We start from the raw sequence: 22,107 nt of genomic DNA on the forward strand, positions 1-22,107 counted from the left end.
TCTTTGTTTGGCTTCGTTACTAGTTTTGGAGCTAACTGAGTTGTTGTACGAATGTACTCGTTTCCGACAGTCGTCGCAAACATTGTTTAAAATCAAAGCAAGAATTTCATACAAAACAAAACAACAACGCTCACGGCTATATTGAAATAGTTCTGACGTCCGAGAGTAAACTACTCAATAAATCGGGAACTAGTTGCCTTCACGTGCTTAGCGTACTGACGGGCTCCTCACAGGAATATTGAAAACGAGTTTTACTTTTCATGTGTTCGTATGTTGCATTCGTTCGCGTGAGCGAGAACATTCAGCCAAATTGACTCATGTCATGATGTTGTGATTGTGAGTCCAGATTACATATGTAAGAGTATATTAAAAAGTAACAGCTCGTTAATGTTTCGCTGTAAGTAAAAATATAAATTTTTATAGTATAATTATATTTCGTACGGTATATGAAATATTTAATACAAATAGTACTTTTGACATCTGAATATTTAAATAAATCTCAAGATGATGCGAATGAGGTAAGGTGTATTACTACAGAAAACTAAAATGCAGATATAATAATAATAAAGAAAATGATTTGTTTACGTCCATGAGAGAACTGTTGCGAGAACAACGCACCTTGTTTTAAAATAAATACGAAATACAAAAAACTAGACAATAAGAGGAGCCAACAGAACACCCCTTTGGAAATAGCAATCGTTAGAGTATTTTCTGCTCCCTGGTAGACTCCACTGCAAAGTTACCAGACATATTTGTAATACTCACTTGTTCACGAACGGTAGCGGACTTTCATCTTCTATATTAATTTTAAATAACATCTTACAAAATATTTCATTTTGATTTGAGTCCTATATCTTACTTTTACATATTTATTTGTATTCCGTACAAGATTATATAGATGTTAAAAGATTGGAGTTAGTATTCGTGGATTTTCATACAGCATATATATATATATATATATATATATATATATATATATAAGAAAATAGGTTGACATATATATATATATATATATATATATATATATATATATATATGTCAACCTATTTTCTTTGTTAGCTATTGACGACATTTGGTGGTTGGTACATACATAAAACATTTGAAGGTGTAGAAAATAAACGGTTGAAACATGCAAATTCATGTTTTATATTTTCCTCAATTTTTCAATAATGATGGCGTCGAATTTCTACTACGAACAGCAGTAAATGTAATTGTATAATATTATTGTCACATGTGCATTATTGACAAAAAAAATGTCGGATTGTCTCGGTTGAATTCAAAAGTCTTTGCCTTAGTCTATTTGGATCAAGTGTATATTTGGTTTATGATATTAAATAATTAATTATTTTTAATTTACGATTAGTTATTCGAGGACTCCTCTTACAAATATAAGAGGAGTTCCGTTAAATTTTCCGTCCCATCGGATTATTAGATTAAAGGAATAGGAAGTGTACCTGTGTCTGCATACAAACTTGTGCACTATAATGTGTCCTGCGCCTCCAGTCTCCATTGAAATTGGCCGCTGTGGCCAAAATCACTCAGGACATCATCATCATGATTATGCAGGTGGTAGGTTTTGGCCCGCGTAGGCTTCATTAACATTGATCAGAAACGTATTTTAATTCCAAATTAAGCACGTAAAAACTCAGTTGTGTTTTCAGATGTAAATCCGCGATATATAATACGATACCTGTGTCCGTTAGCTCAACTTAGAGCTTAATTTTATTTATAAGTGTGTATGTAATACTAATTAAAAATATGTTTAATTTTATTTGTGAGACGTAACGGAACGACCTTTAAATAAATAAGAATATATTTTATAATCATTTTCAAGATTCTATGAACATTCTCGAGAGTCTCGAGTGTTCGTGGAAGTTTTTTATTCGTTTTCTTGAATACACATATATTCCTTTGATCATTCTCGCAGAACGTAGTTTTATCATCTCTGTATTCTGTATATCGCTACATATATAATAATAATATTGTATCTACCAACCCGCATTGGAGCAGCGTGGTGGAATAAGCTCCAAACCTTCTCCTCAAAAAGAGGAGAGGAGGCCTTTAGCCCAGCAGTGGGTCATTCACAGGCTGTTACGGTATGTATGACGTCGTTGCTGCTCATCAATTAGTTGTTAGAGCCAGGATTACATCATCCTTTTTATCATAGGAAGGTGATAGATTGTCTACCTAGTAGTTAGTGGACACTATCGCCCGTACACACTGGCTCTGCAAGAAGTATAAGCCACTGTTTACGTTATCAATGTATCGCCACAGCAAGATCTAAGATATTATCTATTTACAATATTATCTTGGTTTGTTTGTAATTTTCGGCTTTAAAATATGTTCTCGAAGTTTTTATTTCGCCTCAACTGAGTGAACGAATGGATTTATCGCCCGTGTCACTCGGGATGATATGATGATGTAAGTGAGTATTCTAGCGATACACCGACCGATGCAAACCTATAGTGTAACTATAACCTCAGGCATTTAAAAGGTTTGGTGGAGTGAAGAGACTTTCTCGTAAAATACGTAGGCGGGCGGACAAATAAGCTATTTGATGGTATGGCAGTGGCATACGAACCATCCATTAACCATCGCTTACATCGCCAATGCGCCACCAATCATGGGAACTGAGATTTTATACCCTCGTGCCTGCAGTTCCAGTGACTCACACACCCTTTAAACCGGAGCATAACAATACCAAGTACTGCTGTTTTGCGGTAGAATATATGGTGGTACCTACCCATATGAGCTTGCACGAAGCTACCGCTAAGTAACCTCACATACATAAATGCATACATGAACCGTGTAATAAAGTTTAAATGCAAATAAATAGTCAGGAGCAACAACATGTTCAAAAACGTTCTATTAAGATGAATATTTACACACGACTGAGCGATGAGCTTAGACGGTGTTGGGTGCCTTCGAATGCTCTGGAGGTTGTATTCCAATAATTTTCGTAATTTAGTGCCTCGTCGTCCGTGCGATGCAAATTTCACACTTCGTTTACGATTAGTTCCAAGCTTCTTATGCCTATATATATATATATTTGAATATCGTTTTATGACCAATTACAATAAGACTGGAATGATTGGTTTCTCGTTAAAGTATAATATATCATGACTATGTGTTACATATATATAAGTATACCTGTTTGAGATAACAAGCCTTCGTGGTCGACATCGGTCCGGAGGAAGTCATCACTTCTGTTACAATTAACTCTTATGTGATGACGTCGTTTGATGCCAGGCGTTCAAGTGTCAATATAATTATATTATTTATTCTTTAACAGCTGCATACTTCTATGTCGGTACGTCAAAATCCCCGACCGCAACCGGCTCTCTACGTCTGCGTGACGAGCGAGGCGGCACGACGCCTCTACGACGGTACCGCGGCGAGGGCGTCACGCTGTCCCTACCGGACGGGAAGACCCTGCGTGACGTCACCTGGTTCTCTGTATGGTGTGACGAGTATTCAGTAAGTATAAATAGTATTCATAAGCAAATATTATTTTTAAACAGATAGGTACTGTTTTCATTTATTTTCCCTCATAGGTTTAACTGTAATGCAGTATACGGTTACGGCAGTATGATCAGCAAACTATACAATATCGGAAATAATATTAACCTAGAAACAAAGATTATTACCTAAGAACATATAGCAAAAATAGGAGCATACGCGGCCAAAATACATCTTTTGTCGAACACTTATTTGTGCACAAATCCGAAAGACTTTACTATATTAATGGTAACTTATTGTATTCTTCGAATTAAGTATGTTATATTTTTATTTTACGTTTTAATCTCCAGGCGGCCCCTTAACAGTTCAGTTATCGATGTTGGTCTCTGGTGTTTGAGTTTCTGTAACAACGGTAAGACAAAGTCTCCGCTCTATATAACCTCACAGGAAATCTATTATCCATTTTTTTACGAAATGCATTTAGTTATTTTATTCAAATAATATCCGTACCGTACCGTAACAGCCTGTGAATGTCTCACTGCTGGGCTAAAGGCCTCCTCTCCTCTTTTTGAGGAGAAGGTTTGGAGCTTATTCCACCACGCTGCTCCAATGCGGGTTGGTAGAATTCACATGTGGCAGAACTTCAGTGAAATTAGACACATGCAGGTTTCCTCACGATGTTTTCCTTCACCGTAAAGCACGAGATGAATTATAATCACAAATTAAGCACATGAAAATTCAGTGGTGCTTGCCCGGGTTTGAACCCACGATCATCGGTTAAGATTCACGCGTTCTTACCACTGGGCCATCTCGGCTTTTATTTTTAATTCAAATTTTTAATTCAAATAATATAATTAATACATATTATACTAATGAGATGCTGTAGTACACTCAAATGGACACATATAGTAAACACACACTCGATACACTACACTAACTGGTTGACGTACTGTCCTCTAACTTAGACTACATAACCTGTAATGAAGAGAACAGCGCCGTATCCCTTTGAGATATAATAAAAATGTGATCTCAAATGGCATGTTCTTGTGTAACTTAATTACTAAATAACTAAGTTAGTTAATGTACATTGCGAGCTTTACTCTAATTGCCCATGTGTATGCAGCACCGTTGCTCGGGGATCTTCGCTGTTCAAATTAACTGCTCCCAACTCCAGTAAGAGCTTCGATGCTATTTCGATGGTGTACTTCTTAAAATAAATTAAAATGTTATAACATTTTAATTACCCGAAATACTTCAAACACAAATTCTACCTCCAACATTTTCCAGTGAAATGGCACATCAGACGAGTCGAAACTCAAGTCGAATGCTAACATAAATATCAAGTTGAAATGCACCTAGCAATGTAAATACCTTTCGAAATATGCAACTAACTAAACCACAAACTAATTCAACTATCTCTCCATGAAGTACAAACAGCATAAGATAAACAGCGGCAACAGAGGCGGTCCGGTGTATTGTCTCGGACTTAGCGCACGACGCGCTGAGACGAACGTCCGAGCGCGAGCGCTAAGATCACTATCGTGTCGCCACGTTATATTGAATGACGCTGGAAATACATAAATCTATTATTAAACGTCCATGTTTTAATATACTTATTCAAAATGACTCTTACAATTTGAATCGTAATTTTACAATATCCATTTTAAAGTCAGCCTGAACACAGGATCTTTGTTTCGGCGTGGTAATTATTGCTCGTCATCTCTGTAAAATAAATTCAGCATTTATACTTATGGTGCGCTATTCATTTTGAGGGGTTTTTAGCCTTAAAACTCCACGCTGGCCAGGCGGCTTGGCGAGTCTTCCTGTCACGTTGGCTTTTTCCTCACCAGCTCCTCCCACGAAGAGAGAAGCTGGTATAGCAGAAGTTACCGGAAGGGACCACTGGGAGATGTGACTCGGAATTGAGTTTCTAACGGCAAACCGGCGTAAAATATTGATACTGAAACGCGCAGCATCGCTATCTCCCACCAGTTTGCCGTTAGAAGCCCCATTTCCCCCCATGGTGGACTAAAGTCGTCACGGAGTGGTGGCCTAGAGAAGTAAAAAGGCCAGTGGGCAGACCACCCGCCCGATGGTCAGACGATTTTAGAAAGATGGCGGGTGCTCAATGGATACGATTAGCACAGGACCGGGAGAATTGGCGCGCCTATGAGGAGGTCTATGTCCAGCAGTGGATTAATGTGGGCTGAATATGATACTTATGAGCTTGTGATCTCGATACTGTTGTAGTGGACTATGAGTTGTATTGTATACTTTATAAACATCGTTTCGAACCACCACTACGGGGCAACCGGAGAGAAGGCCTTAGTTCAGCAGTGGAATATTTTCAGGCTGTTTTTTTAGGAGTTATATATTACTTATGAGATATATCATCATCATCGTTGACTTTTTCATAAAAGCCAACGGACACTTATGTATCAACGTTCTTAACTGCAGCGTTATCGTTAGTGTATTGGCGAGTTTAATCAAAAAGCTTATAAGGCTGCAGGTTTTGAAGTCGTGGTTATTCCGCCAAGAAATTTTCAATAATAGCCCGGAACTCAAAAGTTGGCAATTTATATATATTATCGTGCCTCAGAAAGTAGGTAAAGTATAGCGTTGGAAGTGTTACCATAATAACAAAGAAAATAATAAAATTATAAAGATCTCTTATACGAGATGACTTCTAGAAATCGTATTAAAATTGTTTATTGTTTAGAAGATAATATGTGTGTTCAAGTGAGAGCATAGGTCACTTAGCCGAATGTAACTTAATGACGGAACTCGAGTTTAAGGGCTACTAAGATGAATAATATATTTGCTTTCATTTATATATCTATATGTTAACTCAAACTTCATATGTTTCTGTTGACTTGAATGTTCTTTTTGTATTGCGTTATAAAGTCTGTCGTTTGACAAAATGCGATAAAGATAATTAGTGGCCCAGTGGTGCGAACGCATGAATCTTAACCGAATACTGTGGGTTTAACGCCAGACAAGTAATTTGTTTTTATAATTTCACACATTGTCGGTAAACCTGAATGTGTTACATGCAATTCTGCGATATATGTACAAACCCAAATTGGAGCAATTTGTTGGAATACGCTCCAAATCTTCTTAAACAGGTGCGTAGGCCTTCGCCCATGACATTAAAATGTTTTTATTTAAGTTTGTTTGAATTCAATTAAAGCAAATAATAACTAAGGGTTCCACTTGCTATTTATATAGGTAATATAATGGCTATATTTAACAAACACATATAAACTCTAGTCAGCTCTAAACCGACAAAAAAAACTATTCGTTTTTCCCCCGAGCTTCAGGAAGCGTTCAGCTCGAGTTGGGCGTCTCTTAGGGACATAAACAACGGCAGACAGACACGACGCCAGCTCGCAGTTTTCCCAGCAAATGACGTGCAGCCGAGATAAACTACCAGCTGTTCAGCTTATCATTATTTAGTTGCTGTTTTACGAGTTAAAGCGCTTTAAATTCATCCGTACCTCGCTGGTGAGGTGATAAAGCAACATACTCATCCCGAACTAGAGGATAACACGTATTAAATATTAAACTATGAGTATATCCAATCACTGTAATGTACAGATGTATGAAGGGTGGTTACATTGCGTCGTTTTGTTTTATTTTGTTTATGTTTTAGATGATTTGTATTTGTTTTTAATATAAGCAACATTTTATACATTAGGCTTATGTAAGGATGTATTTTCTTTAGTTGTTTCTATTTATTTTATATTCTATTCTAAATATTTCTTCAATTTTTTTCTAAGGACAGACGAGCAATCTATCAAATGTGTAGTAAATGCTATATGTATGTATATGTCTAAGAATCGATGCGGAGGTACAAGTGAACACATTTTGTGGGCATTAACTCTTTGTGTCGTATAAAACTTAAACGTATTCAAAGTAGTGTATCTCACTAGTAAGAAATCACCACCGCCCATAGAGATTGGCTATATGAAGTATCAACCATCCCTTAAAAGGTCGCCTGCAAGAGATAAGACCGGCCCTTGTACATACTTATGTAACACTTATCTCTGTATGTTATATTTAATTATTTTGATGTGCAATAAACCATATTTGTATTTGTAAAGAAATATAAAATTACAATGAAAAATAAGACACTTTTATCTTCCATTAAAAATTATGTAAAATAACAATTAAGGAGACACATAAAGTTGACACGCTTGAGAATGCATTAAATAAATTCTGTCTAAATACAGCGTGTTTGTTTTGTAACATTTATATTGCACACTGTTATGATTTAATTTATAAATATAAAAAATTATTATTATGAAGACCTTAACTCTATATATATTACATACATATGTATGTAATTTTCACTAAATAGTTAAGTAATAAAAAAAACTGTTTCCTTAAAGTATCTCAACGTCTAACGTTCCAAAAAAATAAATAATAAGAAGTGAAAGTTCCCTGAAGTGAATGAACCAACATATGATAGATAATAATAAAGAAACATCTCGGGCACGGATTCAACATGAAATTTTCAAAAAATAATATTTTATATTTGATAATAATAGTGTACAAGTTCAGCTTAATCTTAAGCGTAGCATAGATATGCGTTAGAATATTTATAGTGAGGATTAAACTCACAAGGTGCATAGCTCATTCGTCCTTAGCTCCTACTCCCGGAGGATAAACAAAGCGAGTAAGACAAACAGTCTGTCGGTCGAGAATGCAGGCCTGAGGTGGCGCGCCTAAATAACAGCAAGCACGAGATAAACGGTGCAGATCAAATGAACATAGTTTAATTCAGATGAAACGCTACTATATTTTTCTCAACTATCATTTATGGTTTGTTACGGTTATATTCGTAATGATATGCATAAATAAAAATAGACAATATTACTGTTTATTGCGTGCGTGTATGTATGTATGTAAGATGAAAATGTTCGGAAACCTGCACGTCTCTTATAAAATCGTAAAGTACATTACGAGACATCGTGTCAAGAGGAGCGTGCGCCCATTAGTGTAACATTATATTAATTACTTTTCAGATATTAGCCGTGAAATCGGAAGATATAAACATATGCGATATGTTGTTTCTATTTATCAGCCGTGTCTTTGTTGCTCTTTGATTGTTAATTATGATATATTCCAATCTGAGAGCACAGTACAATAGCGAGCAGCGATCAAAATAATAACGAGCCTCACCAATGCCACTCGAGAGCAATCTCTAGAGAACGCAAACAATGCGAGCAAGCGAATGTGTTGTTTACCGAACACTGAGCACGCGGTGTAGCGCGCGGCGCGTGGCGCGCGCTGTTAAATGGATTAAGTTAACGCTTTACTAGAACAGTGAGATGTTATTAATAGTTTCAAGAGAAGATTTGCACTGAAATCAGCTGTTGTGTTTGCCGTTGTTTTTAACAACTTACGGTTATTTTCTTCTTTTCATACTTAATACTAAAATGCTGATACGGAAATATATAAAGAGAATCATTTTAAAGGCTACAAAAATCAATGTTCCACTTTAAAAGTTGGCCTCAATTTCGGATATGGTTTGTTAATGTTGATAAAATTGATGAATCTTTTGTATTATTATTTATTTTTCCTAAAATAAATAATAGGCAGATATGAAGGAAATTTACGTACATGTATTACAATTTAGTATATGGTATTATCATCAACTAGTTTCCGGGAATGTCAGGTGTTAGGTACCCTAGATGTTTTTCTGTACACTTGGAAACGAGTATACAAAATTTCTCGATACTGTGTCCAGTGGTTAAGATATGCAAGAGGAACAAGCAAATTAACTTTCATATTTATAATATTCATGGTTATAATTAGCGTTCCTTAGTGTAAATTTTGATATTTTTTTTTTCTATAAACTGTAACTTATCTGATTGGTCTGTGTAATGTATTAATTTAATATTTTGTTTATTATATATTTTAAATGATAGAAATGTAAGTTATTCCAAGCATTTCAACGATTCTGGATTCTACACACAGGATATTTGAATTAAAGATCGTCTTAATTCGCAGGTGAACTTTGGTTCGGTGGACATTCCTCGCTCGTTGGAGTACCCCAAGCCCGCGAAGGTAGCGGCGCTACACGGAGTGCACGGCGTGTCCTCTGACGCCATTGTTGTTGTGGACGCGCAGACGCTGCTCATACCGAACTTCTCATACGACGGGGAAGCCCCTGGTATATTCACATTATCTAGTCTTTGTAATTGTATTAAATATTTACACAAGATATTTGTTTCTCTAAGCATATGCTAGTCTGATATTTTTAAAAATGTAAGCTCATTGCGTTAAATCAATAGGAGCATATGTCTTGGGTCGCTTACTTATTAAAGTACAGAAATATATATCGATTTACATAAAATAAAAGCTGAAATAAGTATTTAAAACATGAATCTTAAAATATTTCAAACTACTGTATTTGAACTGTAGCTTATCGGTTAAGGTTCGATATTGACTCCTTCGGTGAGAGAATAGTAATTAAATTTCGAGGATACCTTGAAAATAAATCTAAGTTGGGGGCGTGGCTAGGTTCACGTGTACTCGAACGGGAATCGACACTGTTTTGTTAATAATTTTTTATTAATTATTGTTTTTTATTTTATACTATTTTAACAAACGATGTAATATTCACACGTACGTGTATTATGAATATAACGTAAACAAAAATAAAATGCTTTTTATTTTTGTTTACGAGACTGCGTTATGAATATAAAATATTTTCTCTGGAGTTACAAATGATTATTATCATATTTCAAAAATAATTCCCTAATGAAATTTTCGAAGAAAAAAAGGCAAATAATTAGTTTTTTCCGTCTTAAAACTTAGGTATTACGTGAAAACCAATTGCAAATATTAATACAATACAATATTGCATTTAAAAAGACCGGACAAGATAAACTAATATATGATATTAGAAACACATACATAAACATGTTTTAAAACTAATATTGGAAATGTCACCGACACCGAGCAATCAATGAGAGTGCATCATCTCGCGACAGCGCGTTACAGCTGTTCTGTGACGCGAATAAAGTTCCCGCTGGTCGGTACAGCTGGCTCGCAGGAAATTGTCTGTCAGATAGCGGAAGCTTTTATGTTCAAATTATTATTTCGAAGAATTTGTTCACTATAGTAATTTAATTGTAGACAATTTGTTATTTTATTTTTATTGTTTTGTGAGAATCCGTTAATGTTATACTGTGTTTTGTATTCTGAAATTGATTAATTATTATAATATTATAAAATTGTATATAATATTTTAAGTAGCAGGTCAACATTATTAACAAATTAGTGCGCAGGAATTACATGAACTAATTCCTTCCGCCCCCTTTTACTATCGAACGGCCAGGCAAACGCGACCAAAGCCTCATAGGTACACAGTGGAACTTCCCCGCCTAAGTACGAAGCGCTTTGAATCCACATTTATTATTCGCACTGCGAAACTGTGGAATGCTTTGCCTGAGTCCATATTTCCTGATAGGTACAATGTTGGTGTAGTAGGTAGGTAGGTAGGTTTTAAATCCAGGGTAAAAGGGGTTCCTTCTGGGCAGGCGCGCTACATCCTAGACCGTGACTTTGCTTAAGATCAGGCAATTCAACGGTCAAGCGCTTGCTTATTATGTGTAAAAAAAAGCAAATGATAACGATATTAAAAAAACAAATGAAAAACGTAAAAAAAAACTATTTAGTGTTAAAGTGCTTTTCAGGCAAGTCTTATTGTTGTATTCTGGTTTGAAGAATAAGTGAGTTAGTATAAATACATGCACAAGGAACATAAAATTTAAGATTTCATGGCTGGAAGTACATTACTATCAGGTGGCTTAATACTTCATGTTGCTCTGTCGCTATATGAATGAGCCATTCGAAATCACAACGAACAAAACGAAACGAGATAGATTTTATAATTGGTATCGTGAGATGATCACGTCTTAAATCAGGTGACCTAGTTTATCTTCTGAAATATCGGAAAAAGCGTTACACAATGCCAAAACCTAATTATATTTTATCGATAATAATAATACTTATCCTATACGGTATAGCCTAGAATAGGTTTAATAACCATGTAATATTATTAATGCTATTCAATTATTTCATTAATTCTATTACACAATACGAAAACAATAAAGAATATTTGTATCCAAAATTAACAACTTTAGACGGCACACCTTAAACTCGAGTGACCCGAATATTAAATTTATATCTAATCCTTGAACTATAGCTGTTCGTTGCAACATCCGTCGTGTAGCCATAGACGAGTTAGCACGAACCATCCGCTGCAATCAAGACCACGTCCTTTCCACATCACAAACATTGGCGTCGACACGGTCACATTTAATGGCAGTTTAACCGTCGTCGGGTTAGCGTAGTCCGCACTCGCGTGAAATAACAATAGAGAACTTTTTTCATTTTACTAGTATTGCTCAAAGCATTCACTTTTTAAAGGCAATTTCACTCGCAATACGATTCGGGGTCCAATTTACCCAAAGCTACAAGAGTTGCTTTTAAATTGTATCAGGTTCCGCGCTGGAAAAGTAAATGTAACTTCTGTATGCAAACAAAAAAATGAAATTTTTTTTTATAGAATAGGAAGGTGGACGAGCATATGGGCCACCTGATGGTAAGTGGTCACCAAACGCCCTTAGACATTGGCATTCTAAGAAATGTCAACCATCGCTTATAGCCAATGCGCCACCAACCTTGGGAACTAAGATTTTATGTGCCTGTAATTACACTGGCTCACTCACCCTTCAAACCGGAACACAACAATATCAAGTATTGCTGTTTTGCGGTAGAATATCTGATGAGTGGGTGGTACCTACCCAGACGAGCTTGCACAAAGCCCTACCACCAGTAGAAATGAAGTAGTCTTATTAATTTATCATATGGGAATATTCGAACAATCGTTTTCTTTGTGCAAATAATCTGAGCAGTACGGCAGCTTTAAAAAAAAAATTATATAAAGTGGATTTAGATTTTTGGTAACTTTGATCACTTATATATGGGGATATGGGGATATCTACGTTTCGAGCTACCTCCTTAAATTCATAAAAATATATTTAGCATCCGGAACTAGGTCAAATTAACTATCACATATTTTAATTTATCTGTCTATGTAAATAAAAATGAATGTTTGTAGGTCATTTAAGCTTTGGTGACTTATTCTGCGTACGCCCGACAAGGTTGCAAAAAATATCAGAATTTTTCATTGTATGATTGTCCTTCAATATAAACGTTCTATGTAAACACTTAGTATATCCATGCGAAACCGAGCCGCTAGTACTATATATTAGGAAGGACATCATGTACACATTATGGTGCTAAAAATAAACTGTGCAAAAATATTTGGGTCAATTCTCGACAGAATTTATCTTCGACGCCCTTCCTAAGCCCCTTTTAGAACTTTAAACATTACACCTCATTCTGAAAGCCATGTCGGCAAACTGTCTTCATCCGGCTCCGATATGACGGTAATTTGCCGAAGCGTGAACATAACATTATTCAATATAAAATTGTCTAAGAGACCGTTTACAGGACACGATACGACACTTGGAAAATCGTAAAAATAATTAATTATACGATCTTTATTAGTATCTTATTAAGTATAGTATAATGTTCAGTAGGAGTAATGTAACTAATAGTCAGTTGATGTCCCACCGCTGGGCAAACGATTCCATCTCCTTACAGAGAAGTGTTAGTGAATACTTTTCTTACCTCTCGCAGAGGTAAAATTCGTATTTTTTGTCTTAAGTATATATCTATATAGATTACATATATACGTAACACTTGTTTTTAATTATTTTATTTTTTTTAATTTGTAGTTTTATAAGAAAGTAAGCCATCCACGTCCACTTACGTTGATAACCTTAAAATTTATTTAATGATAGAGCGAGCTCGTGTTGTGCTGTTGAGGTCGTGTCATGTGCACGAGCCGAAGCTCGATAAGCTTGAGCCATAGTGATTGCCTCCTGCCGGCTGCCGGCAGCGAATGTATCGGCTATGATCAAACCAATCCACTTTATAATACCCCGTCGAGATATGATCGCGATATACTCGGCTCCACTTTACCACACTTGGTTAAACGGAATTTAGGTCAATATTTTCTTGGAGGTCTGTAAAGGAGAACATAAATCAATTGTAGAATAGCTTTTCGCTTCGCTACCGGCAGACATTTTTCAAGGGTGGAATTTGTTCCGACGTAGTGAGAAAAACATTCGAATACTTTTGCTCTTGATAAATGCTTTAGTAAATGTTTAAAGCAAAACATCTTCGAATAACTGTTCGATGTAATGGAAAAATACTACTAGACTTAATTAAAGATTATTAATCTTGACTTCATTTCCAATTTTCAATTTAACTTCTTCAATACCATATCGAAAATTACATATAATATATTTTACGTAATATATATATATATGATTCAAGTATATATTATAGGTTCAGTTACGAAATAAATTGATGAATTATTTTTGTGTCAGATGCTAAGTTCTGGGTCGGTCGCGGCGACAAACCGTCTCCTCAGGGCATCCGCATACCTGATGAGAACGGCAAAGAGTCTCCGCTCCGCAAGTATGACAAGAAAACCATCGTCCTCACGTTACCTGGAGTAAGTATTATGTTACATAATATTTGATGCTAAATAGCTATATAGTGAGAAGTCTATGTAAGATACTAATTGTAGATTTAAATATAATGTGTTTGTAAATCTGTTTAATAGTTTGCATCAGAATAATTACAATCTTTAGAATCTTTTAATGGTAATATTTTGCGTTGATTTCGAAAACCACGTATTACAAATAATTGAATTGACAAAAGTGGTAATAACTCGTGAATTTTAACCGATGATCGTGGGTTCAAACCCAGGCAAGCACCACTGAATTTTCATGTGCTTAATTTGTCATTATAATTCATCTTGTGCTTGACGGTGAAGGAAAACATCGTGAGGAAACCTGAATGTGTCTAATTTCACTGAAATACTCCCACATGTGTATTCCACCAACCCGCATTGGAGTAGCGTGGTGGAATAAGTTCTAATCCTTCTCCTCAAAAAGGGATAGGAGACTTTAGCCCAGCAGTGGGACATTCACAGGCTGTGTTACTGAATTGACAGACTCACTGGTGCTTCCCATATTCTGCTTGTAAGATCAATATTTAAACATGTAATGTTTTTTTGTTAGGAATTAACTGTATTCGACATCGGTCACTTTGCGGTGTGGTGCGAGGCGTTCACCGTGAACTTCGGTCACGTGTTGCTGCCGAGAGCCATGCTCGTCAACGTGCCGCCCAGTCTCAAGATGCTTGGCGTTTCCCCACAGGTTTGTAAACAACCTTATTTTTTGCACTCAATTACAATCACTTTAAAATATGGGAGTTTTTTTAAAGAATAGCATTATTTATTTTTATTAAATTACAATCAAATTAAGTGTAAAGTTTTTGGTAGTGCGTTAGAGTGGCGACGACAATAGTCGGTAAAGGTAGGCAGCCGATTAAATATTCCACCAGATTTTCGATAATTACAATCGCCCTTAGACAATGTTTCTTTAAAAAATATAACATGTGTCAATCAACGTGTCGCCAGCTTTGGGATAAAATATGTTATATGCCTATTTTTATCTGCCTTTTATTAAACTGACTCACTGACACCGTTCATATTCATTCATTCATTCATGATTTTGGACAATTATCAATTATGTGTTTATCTCGTGCATATTTAGTTCGGTTTACGTACTTACACGAGATTCAATCGAATGATTAGTATATAAACGGATACGGGATAAGTAAACAAGCATTCATTTATACACATATGTATATATCGATGTTGTTAGGAAAGCGTATACCAAGTAGTAGGTAAAATCAATAATGTTAAATATATACATATGTCTTGGCAGTTGGGTTTACTATACACTCATATCCTATCTATGTAATGTTTGTATATTTAAATATAATGAAAACTATGGTTAGATTATAGTTTTTCAGAACTAGGCTAGGGAGAGGTTAAATAAAAGGACGGAACGTGGTCACAAAAGACAGACATATTCTATTATTTAGAGAGAGTGACACTAAAGAGGTTTAGCGTCAATAAGTTCGGACTACGTTCATATTTTCAACAAAATAACAAATGTTTTATTGTAATCTGTTAAGTCGTCGCCGTGATTGCCTATCGATGGTATGTCTATGTTGAACTTGGTAGAGCTTCTATGCAAGGTGCCTTTTAGAAACATCTCGAATATTTACAGAATCACGAGCGTCGATCCAAGCGTTGCGCTAAAATATATTTCGCCGTTCAACGTTCCCAAATTGTATAATTTCCAAAGAAATTTTTCATGCTGATTTACAAATAACCTTATACGATGAATTGCTTTACTAAAAATAATTTAGATTGAGGCATGACCAAAGTTTTAAGCTAACCGTTCTAGACTTGGATTAATGACCTTTGTGTCCAAATAAGGCTTTAAGTTTGGAAATGTTCGGATTCTTTGTTTGGTAAATTAATCAATATGGTGTTCTGTTTGTTAATAATGTGGCCACTTTTGTGGCTGAGTGAATTAATATCTTTTAATGTCTCACCTTGGAAGTGAAATGTTCTGGCTATTTATTTATTATATTAAAACTGTAATCATTTACAAAAATTGACAAACAACACCAAACTTCTGAGTATGTTTCGCGGGCCCTTTCCACAAGATTTTCTTTTCGAACCAGTGATAGTTTTGCCTTTGAATATAGACGTGTAAGATTTGTGTCATAAAGGAATTTGAATATAACAAATCTGTCAAAATTAAACAATCTATTGATGCAAGTATAGTCCTAGCATTATACTTTACCTTTATATTATATATGATGGTTCTATGTTAGTGATCGTGTTACTTCTGAACGACTCGACCGATTGAGGTCACATTCCATCAGTATATTTGTATAGTTGAGACGATAGATGTGTTAGGATCTGATAGGTGGCGCTGTAGTCAAGTTATTACCAAGCTCTGTATTTATTGACCAAGTGACCCATATTCACGTTGGCTTAGAGCCAAAAAAGATAATCATAAAATCTGAACATGATTACGGTCACTGCGGAGTGGTACTCTTAATTAAAGTTATTTTTGGCGAGTAGATAAATTGAAATATAGTACAGAATTCGTAGAAAAGAATACAGGATTTGAAATTAGGCAAGCACCGCTGAAACGCGAATTTATTACAAATTACAATCATATATATATATATATTTATAAACAAAGAAGCATGAAATAGTTATTTTTCATGAGCAGTTACGACCTTTTTATATCGATAAAATAAAATAAGTTACAGTCCAAAAATTGTCATGACAATCCTTCGATCAATTATTCAAACATTTTACATTATATTTAGATTTCCAATTAAATTGCTTATTGATTTCGGCCGTGAGTCGTTAATATTGATGTACTTTATTTTTGTCGGTATCAGTTATACTGACGTAGAGTACTGAGAGCTCGTGCTTCGATCTGCTTGTACATAAGGATCATTTGTGCTAAGTGGCGTTGTCTGTCTACTCGGACATTGAGCGGAGCGATTCAATCTAGCACTCTTGTCGGAATGCGCTAATTCGAATTTCTAGTACAAATAGCAAGGCAAGGTATTTATTAAATTAAACGCCGACGGATACTTTAAATTTTTTTTATATACAAATAAAGTATACTCACCATAACTTTTTCACTAAACGCTACTTCAAGACGTGTTACATCATGTGGAAATTTCAATAATTATGATTTTAATTTAACAAAAACAAAAAGGGAAAATACAAATTGAACCCATACATTTTTCTTCTAACGAACAAAGTAAGTAAAAATAAATATATTAGTATGAATATGCCCGTATTCGTTTATAGTAGCTTACTTGGATTGTAAACTTAATGTCACTTGTAAGTGGTCCACGGTCACCGACACACACGTACCATTACTTATCATATCATTTAAACATAGCAATAATAATAAATGATTTGATTTCACCTTCAAATCTATTACTTATAATTGCTAAGTCGTGCTTGATATCTTCGAGATAATAATTCAATTAAGCGTTTGGTTAATTTTCTGCATCCACTGCATTTATTATTATTATTATTATTATTAAGCCTTTATGATGACCTCTTGACCTTTTTGTTCATGGCGGTCAACGGAGACCAGCCAACTTCCCAGGAGATATTATAGTGTACAAGCTTACACGTAAATTTTACAAAGTAAATTCACTCTCTACGCCAAAGAAGTCAGGCGCAGGTCCAGGAGTTTTAAGTGTTTTGTCAACATTGTCAACTCCGGATTGCTAAGACCAATATTACTTTGGGATCTGTATCACCAGACCAACGAGACAATTAAAGAAAAAGAATTTATATAATATATAACAAACTGTTAGCGTTCTGTTACATCACGTTTAGCATTTTCTAGATCTCAAGCTGTACCTGTCCTATTAGAGATCTTCTTAATCAGATTGCACCTTTTTCATGAAGTCATCTCATTATATTTTGACTTTTACTGTTAATACTAGATAGTTGATCGGGGTTCTAAGGGTATCGTTGTTATGATTCATTTAGAAATAGTTATTTTGACGGGATTTCATTAAGCTACGACATCGTCAATTTGTTTCAAATGAAATATTTCGAATTTAATCCAGAATTTAAACGAAAAATTATAAATGGCCGTCAGAATTAACAATTTGTATTAGAAGCAAAATGGTAACACGCGGACACATATAGCTCTGAATACAATTAAATGAAACCGCAACTGTTTCGAATTTCATTTTAGATATATTGTCCAGAATATTCTATGATTATACATATCTACTACACGAGTGACTAATACGGCTTACATGCCTGTATTGTGTCTTTTAAATCTTTATTATTAAGAATTTATTATTATATAACAAAAATGCACTACGACTGGTAAAAGTTAAAATATTATATATATATATAATATTTTAACTTAATTATATATATATATATATATAATTATATATATATATATATATATATATATATATTTTATATGTCCGGGATGGCAAATGACTCTACTCCACCTGATGGTAAGTGGTAGTAGAGTCCAAACGCGACGACGGCCAGTACAGTCGGGAAGAATGTTCTGTACTAGCCGTCACCGCCTTGCCAGCCCGCAAGATGCCTCTTCACGCCTCGTTTGAAGGAACCCGGGTTGTAAGAGGAGGGGAACACGTGAGCTGGTAAGGAATTCCATTTTTTGGTAGTGCGATAAAGAAAGGAGTTGCCACATTTCTTTGTGCGCGATGGAATTGATGTCACAGTTAGGCGGTGACATTGAGAACCAGCTGGCGTGGACTTAAGAAGGAAGGGCGAAGCAGGAATTAGAGAGAATAATTCCTCAGAGCACTCGCGGTGATACAGTCGATAGAAAGCGCTCAGTGCTGCTATCTCGCGACGCAATTGTAAAGGTTCAAGGGTGTTTGTGACCTTTACGTCGCCAATAATGCGTACTGCACGTCGCTGCAACCGGTCCAAGGCCTCCAGTAGCTACTTAGCGGAGCCATCCCAAAGGTGCGAGCAATATTCAACGCAAGACCGTACCTGTGTTTTTTATAACAGGCACAGTTGTTGTGGCGTGAAAAAACGCCGCACCTTGTTCAGAACTCCGAGTTTCCGTGAAGCTGTTTTTATAATAGCCTTGATGTAATCCCTTGGACTAAGGTCGCAGCGAACGTCCATCCCCAGTATGGCGATTTTGCTTTGTATCGTCAGCGGTATGCCACAGAGGGAGGGATGAGGGTAAAACGGTGACTTTTTCGCTGTGAGAGCGCATACCTGTGTTTTCTTGGCATTAAACTCAACAAGATTATCAGAACCCCATTTGGCGATGAGCTCTAACGTCCTATCGAGTTCAATGACAAGATTCTTCCGCCTCTCCTCAGTTTCCGCCCGCCCAGCCACTGCGCGTCCGTGGTATCCAACATGCACTGTACTATCATCTGCATAGCAATGTATGTTCCCAAGGGAGAGCATATCATTGATATGCAAAAGAAAGAGTGTGGGAGATAGCACAGATCCCTGGGGGAACCCAGCATTCACTACATAGAATTATGAAGCGCAACCATCTACTAAAACACGAAGGCTACGCTTGTGTAGGAAGCTGGCAATCCAGGTGCATAGCTGAGCAGGCAGACCATATGCCGGTAGCTTGGAGAGAAGACTTCTGTGCCAGACCCTGTCGAAAGCCTTGGAGATATCGAGGCTGACAGCCAACGATTCTCCATGCTTGTCGATAGCTTCACCCCAGAGGTGTGTTACGTACGCTAGAAGATCACCTGTGGATCGTTTTGGTCGAAACGCGTACTGACGATCTTTAATTAGACAGTGATCTTCTAGGTAATGGATCAGTTGGTTGTTTAGAATCCGTTCCATTACCTTACAAAGTACTGAGGTGATAGCTATTGGCCGATAATTTGCCGGGTCAGACCGATCCCCTTTTTTGGGAACCGCTTGCACATTAGCTCTTCTCCAAGCCTCCGGCACACATCCCGAAGAGAGAGAAAGTTGGAACAGGCGCGTTAACACAGGAGACAGCTCCGCCGCGCACTTCTTCAGCACAATGGCTGGTATTCCATCGGGACCGCTAGCTTTCCGTATATCGAGTGATTGCATCTCCGTACGCACATCACGTTACCTGATTTTGATGTCAGCCATCGTGTGGCCACATGAAGGTATTGTTGGTGGCTGCGCACTACAATCATCGATCACAGAGTTGTCGGCAAAGAGTTTAGCCAGGAGGTCGGCTTTCTTCTGCGGACTGTGAGCTAGCGATCCGTCCGGATTTCTGAGCGGTGGCAGCGAAGGTTGGCAGAAATTGTTTTGCACAGACTTGGTCAGACGCCAGAAGCTACGGGAGCCCCTAGGATGCGAAATAAGGTCATGACCAATCTGTACAATGCGCTGTGCATCCGCTCTCGTGTATGCCTTCCTACAGGACTTGGAATTTTTATTGTAGTTTGCTTTCAGTGAGTCAATGTTAGATGCCCCGCTAATGCAGCCGTTGATCCACGCGCGATATGCCGCCTGCTTAGATGATACAGCGTCGGCACATTCACGAGTGAACCAACGGTTACGCGTGCCCCTATTGATGAGATCTGAGCTAGGAATGTAGTGTTCCATTCCTAACATGATCTCATCAGCAACAGCAGCGGCACTAGCTGTCGGGTCATTCCCACTGAAGCAACGTTCCAAGGGACTGACGCATAGTAATCGCGCATACCGTCCTAATCTGCCGACTTATAGTGCCAAACGCGACGTTTGCATACCGCTGATGGCAGCAGCTTGGCCTGTGGCACTTTGGTAGATATAAGACCGTGATCCGAAGAACCAAGTGGAGCTTGAACCACCACCTGATATTCCACCAGGTGAGAAGTCAGCAGAAGATCCAGTAGAGAAGGCGCTTGCCCATCAATGTCTGGGATCCTGGTGGGCTGATCAACCAGTTGTGTCAAGTCGTGTGTGAGAGCAAAAGCATGAGCAGTTCTTCCAGCATGGTCAGTTTTGAGGGATTTCAACCATGATTCATGGTGAGCATTAAAATCCCCCAAAAACACCAATTCCGCGTTAGGAAACTGCTCTTGCGCAGCATCTGCCACCCGACTAAGATGGTCAAATAATCGGCTTGTCTCCAAGTCACCATTGTGGGATCTGTAGAGGCACACGTAGACTCGACTCTGACGAACCAGGTCCACACGTACCACCAACATGGAGAAAGAGGGGTCCTCCAAGCAGCGCAATCGGTGACAACAAACATCCGCCCTGACGAACAAGCATATTCCGGCTTTCGCTTTAAAAGATTATTCAAGCATGTAGCCGGGATATATATAATTTTTATATATATTATTATATTTATTTTTTATATATAATATTTTAATAAACAACCTGAATATATATATATATATATATACTACATAAATATTTGAAATCGATGCTAAAGCCTTGAAGAAACTTTTTGATCTTAAAAGATGGTTATATAATGTAGTTTGGTAGTTTTAAAAGGAGAGGTCATTAGCGTCCGCCCAGATAAGAGCGCATCCTCGATGCTCCGGGTTAAATTAATTAAATCACATTTGCTGGAATCGTTTGGACTCGCTCCAAGCTGCTGATTGAGGAAGAAATGACTTGAACGATCCAAATGTTTGCGGATGCTTCATTAGGAAATGTAATACCGTGTACTATACCAGCGTGTCTTGTTACGGAATTATTAGTACTGTGCTGCTTATTAATATTTGTTAATGATCGCGAAATATTTTGGGTTGCTTAGTTTAATTATATTCGTACTAGTTACTATACTCGTAAAGCAATTTCTGTGTGCCAGTCGCTAAAAACTTCTAGTTGTATATTAACGCTTTTACAACAGGATCCCAGAAAACGGTCAAAAATATTAAATTGTGAAATTTAAAAGAATCGTTAAAGAATGCTTGTGTGCTAAAGGATATTTCACAACCAATGACTTTGATGAATGATGAATGATGGTCAAATGATTGCACACATTGGGAATGAAACGATCGCCTCCCGGTTATTTCAAATAAAATATATGTATTTTTCTTCTATTGTTGTAAATACTTGTAGTCGTAAAGGATTAGATATAAAAAAAAATCCGCGGAGTTTCTTTCGCCGGTTCTTCTCAGGTCTGA

General features: G+C 36.7%; 1 protein-coding gene across 3 annotated transcripts in view; it reads left to right on the plus strand.

The window, feature by feature from the left end:
• LOC126778117 (protein Skeletor, isoforms B/C) overlaps positions 1-22,107 on the plus strand; it is an 81,706-nt gene that overhangs the window by 31,168 nt on the left and 28,431 nt on the right. For all 3 annotated transcript variants that reach the window (XM_050501513.1, XM_050501512.1, XM_050501514.1), the window contains exons 3-6: positions 3,293-3,477; positions 9,475-9,637; positions 13,935-14,062; positions 14,634-14,771. In XM_050501513.1, coding sequence (XP_050357470.1) covers positions 3,293-3,477; positions 9,475-9,637; positions 13,935-14,062; positions 14,634-14,771 — 614 coding nt within the window. The remainder of the gene's footprint in view (positions 1-3,292; positions 3,478-9,474; positions 9,638-13,934; positions 14,063-14,633; positions 14,772-22,107) is intronic.

The sequence above is a fragment of the Nymphalis io genome, chromosome 25, assembly GCF_905147045.1.
Source record: "Nymphalis io chromosome 25, ilAglIoxx1.1, whole genome shotgun sequence".
NCBI classification, from domain to species: Eukaryota; Metazoa; Arthropoda; class Insecta; order Lepidoptera; family Nymphalidae; genus Nymphalis; species Nymphalis io.